The sequence below is a fragment of the Amphiura filiformis genome, chromosome 4, assembly GCF_039555335.1.
Source record: "Amphiura filiformis chromosome 4, Afil_fr2py, whole genome shotgun sequence".
In the NCBI taxonomy this organism is placed as follows: Eukaryota; Metazoa; Echinodermata; class Ophiuroidea; order Amphilepidida; family Amphiuridae; genus Amphiura; species Amphiura filiformis.
The window spans coordinates 52,665,059-52,677,063 of record NC_092631.1 but is presented as its reverse complement, the minus strand read 5'-3'; the positions used below and the strand labels follow the sequence as shown (position 1 = coordinate 52,677,063).

At 33.7% G+C, this 12,005-nt stretch overlaps 1 protein-coding gene across 1 annotated transcript in view; it reads right to left on the bottom strand.

The window, feature by feature from the left end:
* LOC140151058 (uncharacterized) overlaps positions 1–12,005 on the bottom strand; it is a 122,275-nt gene that overhangs the window by 39,947 nt on the left and 70,323 nt on the right. Inside the window, exon 2 of the mRNA XM_072173257.1 lies at positions 865–1,026. Coding sequence (XP_072029358.1) covers positions 865–987 — 123 coding nt within the window. The 5' untranslated portion in view covers positions 988–1,026. The remainder of the gene's footprint in view (positions 1–864; positions 1,027–12,005) is intronic.

The window sequence follows — 12,005 nt, the reverse complement described above, 5'->3', positions numbered from 1 at the left end:
ACATTGTCTTTGTCTAAGCTTACCCGTGTGTTTATATGTGCCGTATTATAATATGTAGCACAGGCGACGAGAAAATAGGGCACATACCTGACTTTGTATACACGTAGATGTGTAGTATGTGCCAGATGGCAGAAAATTAATGAATCTAAAAGCTCACGTGTGTCTGTGTGGTATAGATTTGTAGCACAGGCGTCGATATGACAGAATATATTAGACTTACCTGACTTCTAAGGAATCTACATCATGTTTTCTGTCTGTGTTATGTAGGTTTGTAGCACAGGCAGTAAGATTAGACTTTTACTTGATCTTTGATACTTCTAAAGGCTGCTGTGTGTCTGTGTGGTATAGGTTTGTTGCGCAGGCGATGAGAAGGCAGAAAATACGGTACACTGTACTTACCTCTGATGAAAGGTTATTGTCTGTATATGTTGTAGGTTTGTAGCATAGGCGATGAGATGGCAGAAAATAGGACACACTGTATTTGACTGTATTCTAATGAATATAAAACGTGTTTTTTTGTCTGTGTCATATAGGTTTGTAGCACAGGCCGTGAGATGGCAGAAAGTATGGTACGTTGTATTAAACTTAACTGATCTTTAATGAATCCAAAACCCGTTTTCTGTATGTGTCATATAGGTTTGTGGCACAGGTGACGAGAAGGTAGACGATACGACACACGGTATTTTACTTACCTTTTATGAATCTTAGAAAAGTTATTGTCAGTGTGTGATGTATAGGTTTGTAGCACAGGCAATGAGAAGGAATTAATCTAAAGGTTGCTGTGTGCGTGTGTGCCACCCTACATGTTTGTAGCACAAGCCAAGAGATGGTAGACAATATAATTGTTACATGCACTTGACTTACCTCTAATGAATCTAGAATTTGTTGTCTGTCTGTGTCGTATAGGTTTGTAGCACAGGCGGTGTGGTAGCAGGACATAAGGCACACTGTAGCTAACCAGGCTAATATAACCACATGCACTTGCATTGTGCTGATTTGATCTCTCGCTCACTTGGAGGATTTGATCTGAAAAAATAAAATAAAACAAATGAGTGCGGGTCATTCAGGATGTTTAGTTTAATATTGATTTAAAGAGAAACAAAAGAAATCGAATTAAAACGAATTTACCAATCTCGCTCATATAAACAAACTACACAAAAGCATTGCAACAAGAATAATTCCGCGGCGAAGAGTAAGTTGAGTATTGATACGATCCTGTCGATTTTACGTGACGTTCATATGATGGAAATGTTCTTTGTTGATAGTTGTTTGATGTAATGTAAAACTGTTTCATTTTAAAGAAAAGTTGAACAATGACGGCGCTATTCATCTTGTTTGCATCTTTGCAAGGGATAGAAACTTGTATAATAAATAGTATTAGAACATCAGAAAATAGACTAACAAATGACAAGCAAATTTTCAAAAAACTTTGTATCATGAAATGTAAGGAATAAGTCATATTACTAGTATTTGGCTAAATTAAATTGAAAATATATGTAAATAGCGCCCTCAATTTACACTCAAGTGTACAGTTCATAGAATAAAAATTATCACAAAAAAAGCAGAAAAATATGAATAATTTGATATAGAAACGAACATTTATCTTAACAATAGCTTTAAAATATATGTGTATTAGTGTGATAGCTGTTGGTATTGTCTAGTTCTAGAATTTGACATTATATAATGTTTTTTGTTAGGAAAATTTATAAATGATCACATGAGTAAGATTAAGCTAATAAATGGGTTGGAATGTATCACTTGTGGTGACATCATGCGCATATTCCAGTGTTTACAATGGGGGAAATACGCGTCGGAAATACGTTTGAATGCAGAGACGGAGAAACTTTAATCTACAAAATGTGATGCGATCAAGCAAAATGAGTGATGTCGATCAAAATCAAAATTCAGTTTTCAATCTCATTATATATAATCCATTCCGCGAGCTTTATTTTGCTGAAAACCCCATCATAATTAGACTTATGGTTCCAGAGATATGGCCATTTTAGTTTTGCTCAAAATAGTGGAATACAAAGGAAGTTGAATACTATTATTGATTATCTCAAGATCAATAATCCCGACATCCGACTCATTTTGCTTGATTTGATCTCAAATGTCCTGATGCCTTTACAAAGGTCTCGAAATGGTTTAGTTGGTTTCTGCAAGATACGATGGCGGGAAGAATGATGGCGGGAGAATGATTCACGGATGTGTTGGGTGGAAGAATTTACCAGCCTTAAAAGACAAAGATCCTTCAAAGTCTAGTGGCAAGAAAGGTCACGTGGCTAGCCCATAAGACACCGGATTGGATGACCTTGAATCGCACTTAAAGTATTATCTTGTGTGTTCATTACGTTTATAAAATGCCATTATGTCATTTATTGGGTAACCACGTGACCTTATTATTGCAATAATGTAAGACGTCAGCCATCTTTGACTGTTATTTTCGTCCAATCTCCGCTTCCGTGTAACCTTCTTTTGAAACCATTTTTACCTTGCAGAAACCTATTAAACCATTTGGCAACCATTCTAAAGGCATCTAGATATTTTCACAAGGGACACCTTCCATCTCATTTGTTAGCCTAATCTTACTTATTTCATGAAGAGAACTCCAGTTCGCGGAATTGTTCTTTTCTCAGTAATGTTGCAATACCTTGTGTTGTGTGGGCATACTGTTGCTGTTGTTTATCTAATGAAAACAAGGCCTTTGGTATGTGATAAAATTTAGAAATAACTCCATTTATATATACCATCCTCTTGCATAGTTAAACGAACGCTTTTTCAGGATTCTCTTCATCTAGACCTTGCCATCCACCGATATAAATATCAACCAATGCCATTGTAATTGTGGGCTACTCTACACAGGATGCGATATTCGCATCAAATGTACACTCATGTGTTGCCTGTTGTATATGAATTTAAGTGTAATCTACAAAACGTTTATAAAGCATAACTCGTGCTATATTCCTGGACCATGTTTAATAATTCAATTTAAATGGCAGATATTTAATATTTATCTTTATTTCAAAGGGGATATTAAATCGCTTACAATAATATTATATTCTGCACTTCTGTGAATGATATAGTCGTATCATTTCCCATAAATATTTAAAACTCTATTTGGAATCATAGCAAAAGTAGCTATATTACATCTGTAATCTCTTTCTGCAATCACAAGTGTCTCCAAAATTGCTTTTTTACGATTTTACTTCACCCAATAATGACTACATAGATCCATTTCTAATAATAACAGTAATAAAGTCAAAACAAACAGCAAATGTAATGCTTTTAATGCTCAAGGAAAGTCGCCATTAAAGCTAAGGATAATAATAAGTATGTGAAGAATTTCATAATTATATTAAAAGCACTATAACCACACATAGCCATAGCACATACATACCAAACTCAAAAAAGACTTCATTTTAAATTGTTTTTTGACTAGATGTGATTGATTTAGAGCTTTTGTGTTAAGGGTTGACTAAGTATTGTTTATCGAGGCAGCGGAAAAGATCTTTGTCTAAATCAATATACGGTATTGTTGAAAAAACACCTTGATATTTGGCATAAGTTCAGTCTACAAATCATATACTTATTGTTGTTGATGAGTTATGCACGTTTTACAAAAGTGATGTGATTTCAGCCCTCTTTACAACATAACTCAAGTACCACAGGACCTACAAAAGTATATCTGTGATATTTGAATTCAACTACATGCTCGCTTTGATCAATGCAAATTTTACCAAAGCCCACTACCGTTCGCAAGATACTGTGAAACACCAAATCGCAACAGTTTAAAATAGTTGCTAACTTTAAAGGGACAGTCAATGTAATGGGTCCGAAATTCACCTGATCCAGTTTCTATACATTGAGCCATAGGTATACATTCAAGAGGTATTGATCACGCCGCGCTATTTATAGGGATAAGGGGACCAACTAATATGTTTTTACTTAATGTAAATCACCATATCTATGGATTTTGGGGTGAAATGAGACGGAATAAAAGCCACTGATTGTAGTAATAATTATGATTTCTATTCCATAGGAATTCCCTTATATTCCTTATATTTGTAATTGTTTCTTTGGATTGCGACATTTATGGCGATACACCCTATATTACATTACAATAAACGATAAAATAAAACCTTTAAACAAGGCCAATAAGATATCTGTATTTAAAAGTAGGACATCTAGAATATCGATATATGTATCGGTGAATGCTGGGCAATATTACATGCCACCGTTTAATAAAAGTATCATACATTATAAATGCTGATATTGCAACACTGAATGTCGGTTTGATATCATTTCAAGGTTATCATTCTATTCTGTGCTAACTGCGAATTGTAAAAGATTTGTTTAATTAAGGAATCCGACAGTAACGTTTGCACTGTATTTTTGGTGGGACATGAAAGCACATCAGACACACCAAATTGCATTTTGCATATTCAGAATGCAATTTAGTGTGTCTGATGTGCTCTCATGTCCCACATAAATACCGTGCAAACGTTGTAATCCGATCCCTTAAAGGAAATGCAAATCTTATAAAGTATGTTGTCTCTTACTTGGCATTTTAAATGTACACAAAATCCGATTTGACACATTCCTGCAATTCACAGGTAGCAAACAATGTAATACAGGGTAATATACGATGATGGATGCCACCATGCAGTTACACCACATTTCGCCATACTGCATTTTAGAAACGCTTGCTGTTAGAATAAGAAAAATTTTAATTGTAATTATTGCACAGGTCACGGCGACCCTGTGACCTTTCCGGAAAAAGCCGAGTGGCAGGTTTTTCAAATAAATATTTTCTGTGTAAAAACTGTACCATCAGCTAGGTAATGGAATATATGAATATTAACTGTACATCTATCACAACAATTTTTGATAACAACTTGCGTCACAATTGATCTAGTATAGAAGGTAGAGAATTTATTTCAATCTTATATACGCCATTTTTTGTGTGGAATTAAGTGAAAATTAATTCTGTAAAAACTGTAATTTTTTAATGTAATTTTCACATTAGACCCGACAAAAGATTACCGTTTAGTTGTTATGATAATCTAATCTTTTGATTTCGTAAATAAAATTAGGGGTCTAATGTGGATTTAGGATGCAAACTGGAACAATCCAATGCCTTGTCAAAAGCATTTGCTTCAAAATGGAGTTCGGATGCACTTCGTAATACAACTTCCGCCACTGCGGGAAACCACATAAAATCGATTTTATGTATTGTGTATGTAGGCCTATTCATAGGACCCTCGTATTAATTGTCTCTATGCGCTTGAGAATTCAACAATATAAATAATGGTATAGCTTTATTATAATACACATTAATGTTTTAAGCAGATAAAATTCCAAAATATGATGTAGTAATGAAGTTGCGATTTATTAATATTATATGTTTAAATTTTCACGATGACACTATCAAGTCCTTCGTGGTCGAGCGGTCTAAGGCGCTGGTCATTTGTTATACGTGATAGCGGCGCAGTGCAGCGTGGGTTCGAGCCCCGCCTCTGCCTAATTAAATTTCCTTCTTTTTTAAATTTCATATTATGTTAGGGAAATGTGGCTGGGAGAATGTATGTATGGCGAAGAGTGGTGTGGCATGCAGTTATATGTCTGCCATCGATCACCATTTGACCATTTAGGGCTTGGCCCATTATCTTATAAAGTACTAGTAATGCATGTAACCAAACAAGGTTATACATGTGAAAACAATGGCAAGTCTGGTCAGAACTGAAACTTAATAACCCCAATTGACCTTTTATTACCGATAGTTCGTGATTGCGGAAATATGGATGATTGACGAATTTCTCTAAATTTGTAATCCTGTTCTGTAACTCATTGTAAATCAATTCTGCACATATTCAAGGAATAATTATATTGATTTATTTGCTGCTTGAAGAATGTTAAATACCAGTGTTTCCAACACCGCCTGATGTTTTTGACTAAGACCAAGATGCTTTTGAATCGATAAATGGTTATTTAAAAAAAAATATACGAGGATGACTGCAGATAACGACGGCATCGACAACGATAATAAGATAAATACCCATTGACCCATTCTATGGGCGCCGTTTTCTACTGCTATACATATGTGACTGGACACCACGAATCAGCCGTAAAGTCGGCCCCGGTCAATTTTGTTTTATTTTGTGTTTAGAAAATATATATCATAAGCTTTAAAATCAAATTGTACCTTTTTTGGTTCTACGTGTGACTCTTTTTCCACATTTCTGGTAATAAATATCAAACAGTCATAATTGGCGGTCATTTCAAATCATCCCCAAGTCAACAAGGTTCAGGAATGTCCTCTTATTGTTAATTGTTGGTTACACATACCTAGACAAAATACAATGCTTTGTTATCCACCGCTTGAACAGGATTTAGCCAAAGCAAACAAAGGAAAGAACTATTCTATAAAAATAGGTAGAAGCTTATTATCCTCTTCAGCTATAGTATTATTGATTGGTTTAAACAGTGTTTGATGAGATACTTGTCGCACCGAATTGAGATACCTATGAATACGACCTTCACACACATTTTACACTGTAACTCAGAATGCAATTTGCCGAGTTTACGGCCCATTCGTAGTGTCCACTCACATATGAAACAAGAGTTACGGGACGTATTATTTTCTACTTCAAATGTATTTGGTTAATTAACTGTCCATTTGCGTGTCAATTGATACTTTTCAAGTGATTCCAGATAACACATCATGTATGTATGGTCTTAAATAAGATACTGAGCAACTAATTCAAAAGTTATTTATTTACAGGTCATAGCAAGGCAATGCCACTTTGGGAGTCCTATTTCAGCTAAATAGACGTAGTATTGAGCATTACGCCTCCATTACCTTTTTGTGCATTATATACTTAAACGCTAATAACGCGGCACCATTTTCTTAGCTTTAAATTAACTTTAAATGATTAATGTATGTACAAGGGTAAACGTCTGATGGATTTTACAGATTATAAGTAACCCATACAATAATCATGATAATGTAATACATAAACCCAGACCTAACTTTTGGTCTAATTGTTTTGTGCATATGGATCCTAAAGGCTAATAATGTTGAACCAACGACCTTCACCTGTATTGAATCAACTTTAACAGATTAAGAGAGCGAAAAGTAAAAAAGAGTGCGACAGTCATATATAAGAGACTAAGAATAGGCCTAAGGGATACAGTATGTGTGTGTCACACAAGTGATACACATTCGAAAGAAAAATATTGAAAATAATAAGATATATATTTCTGAACCCAAGTTGGGCTATTCCAGGTGAAATCCACACACCAATGGAATCACTTGAAATGCACACTCCATGTGTGGATGGTCAATGTCATGTCTTCCATGGGGGATGTGAATTTCAACTGGAAGAACCCAATTTTTAATTACATACAACCAAAACAACCGCCTTTTATATGAATATATAAATACTTCAAGTTTATATGGCATTTTATTCAGAAGCGATTCATCTGTGAATGTGCATTACATGAACCGTTTCTTTGCCTTAATCTAATTAATTATTGATTAGAAATAAAATCAGGTTAGATTTTTATTTATAACTGTTATGAAACATAATCAAGATAAATTTGATTAAAATGACCAGAAATTTTCGATCTGAATTTTTATTTTACCACGCTTTTAACCATACATGCTCATCTTTTTTTCCGATTGTGAGTAAAAATATTTCATCAACTATAGGTTTTTTCTTTTGTTCAATTATACAGTCATTGGAAAAGGAAAGGTGACATGTGTGCGATTGCTTTATGTCAAAAGTGTCAAATAAAAGTAAAGAAACTAATACAAAGTATGCAAAAAAAATACTGGTAATTTTACGACATCAATAAAAATTATATCAATTTTTGCAGTGTCACATGGTATTGTGTAGCCTGAGTAAAATCCTCTCAAAGTACATCAAAAAATGGAAAAAGATGGGAAAATATGCTGTATTATGTATTTTTAAAACAATTCGAGCACATTAAAGTCCCTTGCTTATAGCTTATATATTACTTAGAATGACAAAGAAAATATTAACTTCCAAATAATTCCAAAATGTATCATCATTAACACGCGCCTTATAGTGTATGATAACCAACCCCCTACGTTACATACTGTATGAAAACAATATTTATGTTATTGTTAATGCTTATGTAACATACATTATCATATTCTAATAGCTGCTGAGCTAAACCACAAGTGAATATGGTTTGCGAACAGCAAATCCTGTAAATAACAACTTTTCTATAAATTTGGTGATCTTATTAAACTAATGTTTTTCTTTAGTTTACTCTCATGCGGACAAACTGGTTTTAATACAAACATATACTAGTAGTCATCTCTTAAATTGTAGCTTAAAAGAACAAGGACAATTAATTTTTAATATTCTTAAAAGCATTTTAGAATATGGCTATACAGTCTGTTCGTAAATAATATTTATTATACTGAGATTATATTATCGTTATTGTGATTGTTGCTCAGCTAAAGCACAAAGCAAAAATGGTTTGAGAACAGCAAATAATAATTTGCCGTATTAATAAACTTTTCTATAAATTGGATGATCTTATCAAACTAGTGTTTTTCTTTAGTTTACTTTTATGCTGAAAAACATAATTATAGTCATCTTTTTACCGTAAATGATACCAATTAGCGTCATTAAACCAAGAAATCTCATATCTTAATTATAATGATACAATGTAATTTAAAAAAAAAAAAAAAACAAGGGCAATTAAGATCACTGTTTTTAATATTCTTAAAAGCACTTTAGAATATGACTATATGTCGTACAGTCTGTATTAATATTATTTTTGCATTTAAGAAAAATGAGGTAAGTATTGCTTTTAGAGAATTTACTTAAAATTTAAAACGTTCAATGACTGCAAATCGTCACGTATGTTTTATGTACAATAGCTACCTTTTGACATAAAATTTGAAGCACTAGGTGTTAAGGCTGTGGTATAGTGGGACTTTAGATGCTTCAAGCAGCAACTTTAATTACCTGATGAACAACCACAAAACCCAATGCCTCGTGAGATTAACATATTTGAAGACAGAATTTAAAAAAGACTAGTTTGCGTATGACGTCGTGTCAACCAGACCAAAAATGCTGCACTGCGCAGGTCAGCGACCAATCACGTTGCGCCTTTGCCCTGACGACAGACGCAAACTAGTCTTTTTAATTCGGTCTTCAATTATAGTCAAGTTTCTTGGTTTCCTATGCAAATGCAATCTCAATATATGACATCAGGGAGTCTCCATCAATTCCAGTTTTCAGGAAGAAACTGAAAACTCACCTTTTCAGTGGGGATTTGCCATTTGGTCTAATACCATTTGGTCTAAAATCCATTTCGTCTAAATCCATTTCGTCTAAATCCATTAGGTCTATATCCACTACGTCCAATAATCATTTGGTCATTTAACCATTTGGTCCGATAACCATTTGGTCCGATAACCATTTAGTCTAATAACCAATAAGTCTAAAACCATTTAGTCTAACAACCATTTAGTCTAATACTCATTTGGTCTATAACCAATAGGTCTAATAGCCATTTGGTCTAATACCCATTTGGTCTACACACCATTTAGTCTTACAAGCATTTAGTTTATTAATAAATAGACGAAATGGTATTAGACTAACTGGTTATTAGACCATACGAGTATTAGACCATACGGTTATTAGACCAAACGGTTAGTAGACCAAATGGTTATTAAAAATATTAGACCAAATGGTTATTAGACTATATGGTTAGTAGACATACCGGTTATTAGACCAAACAATATTAGACTAAATGGACATTAGACTATATGATTATTAGACTAAGTGGCAATTAGCCTTTCTGGTAATAGACCAATTGAATATAGACTAAACGAGAATTAGACGAAATGGTATTAGACCAAATGGCATAGACCTTTTCAGTTAGCTTCTTTCTTGTTCCTTCTGTGTTTCTTTTTTTTTTATTCCATTCTTTCTCTCCTTGTTCAGCGCTTTGATAAATTTTAAAGGCGCTTTATAAATATCTTTATGCATGTATGTATGAGGCAGCTGTTGCTTTACGACTTTCTTTCACTCATACAACGAAATGTTATTGTTAAATATAGACATGATAGGCTGTGAGTATTTATTATGATATTGAAAATAAAGATGTATAAAAGCTACGCACTGCACTTATGACAAGTAGTGGAGATCGATGATGAAGATTTCAGGCGGCAAGATCAATTTAGATATGTAAAAAAAGATGAGGAATCAGATTATTTCATGAGGCCTTCTTGACATCGGTTGCACCCAATGCCATAATTTATTAAGTTACGTAATCGTTGCAGGGTTAAACAGCAACTCGATACCAATTTCCTTGCACAATTGGTTAGATATATAAAAAGGAATTGCTCCTTACAAGTTTGTTAGGTCAAATACAATCATCAAAAGTAGCACACGATACTTCCTGACTCACAGCCAACACACTTTCAGCGTATGTTAACAGCTAAACAACTTTAGTAATTTATACTGCGCTATGTCAAACCTCCAAATGATGCCTCTGCGCACTTTATAGATTTACTCTACGAGGACCTTCTGCATGTTGCATGATTTCCTTTATCGATATAAACACCTTGCACATTTTAAATATACATTGCTATTGAATTTACAGACATTGAACCAAACAGTTTTTTAATATGTTGTATTTTTAACAAATACTTGATGAGTTATGTCAAGGACTGTTTGATTTGCAATAAACGACAGTCAGTAGTTTATGCCAGATCTACCATGCTTCAGTATTCAAGTAAAATAAAGATATATGTAATGCGATCAAGCAAAATCAGTTGGAACTAGGAAATATTAAATTTTCAGTTTCTTGTAGGATAGTAAAAAGCATTTTCAAAGCTTGCTTTTGCAGAAAACCCCATTGAAATTAAACAGCAAGTTCTAAAGATATGAAAAATTAAAGAGTTTCCAAAACAGCAGCAAACAAACGAAAATATTTCCTTTGTTTGACTATATTTCAAAATCAATATTTCCGAGTTCCGACTGATTTTGCTTGATCGCATCACGTATTGAAAAGCCCAAAGGGATCAATTCATATTTTGTTATCCATGTCTTCATCTAGGACTTTTAAACAGAACAAATATTCATTTGAAGTAGGAGCTTACATTTCCCGATAGAAAAGAAAATGTTTAATTATTGATATGGTTTATACAGTTGATCTTTAACAGCAATATTTTTATTTATGAGTTTACCTAACATGTAAATTATGACTTTACAAATAGTTGTTATGTATTTTAATTGTATGTACATATACCTGCTACTGTTTACCTTTTGTGGGAGTGTGTCGGAACGCGTGTTTATTTTATGGAACTACAAACGTTAAACCTTACCCTAGCCCTAAATGTAAAACATAACCCTAACCCTAAACACTACCCCTAAGCCTAAACCCTAACCCTAACACTTGGTGGTATTGCGGGCCACTATGGTTGCAGAAAGAAATTAAGCTGCTAGCACGTTTCTCTTTGTATATAGACCAGTTTGTCAATTTGTGTTTGAAATGTTCTCAGCAGATCCAAAGAGGTATTAAAATATACAGAAGATGTTGCATCTACTTAAAGCATAATGTGTCAATTATTATACATAGCTTTTAATGTTGAGAGTAGGAATTACCTTGAAAAATGTCTCAAAAAATACGAATACATATAGAGTTGTTATATGTTATACCTGCTATTGTTTACCTTTTGTGGGAATATGTCGGTACGCGTGCTTATTTTATGCAACCAAAATGTGCCGCAATACGCTAAACCTATCCCTATCCCTAAACCTAAACCTAAAACCTAACCCTAAACCCTAACCCTATGGGTTGGTGGTATTTTGCGACCCATATGGTTGCAGAAAGAAATTAAGCTGCCGGCCGGTTATCTTAGTATAGATTAGTTTGTCAATTAGCATTCAAGTGCTTATAACTTTGTTTGATATGGTCTCAGCAGATCCAAAGAGGTAAAAATGTACAAAAGATGT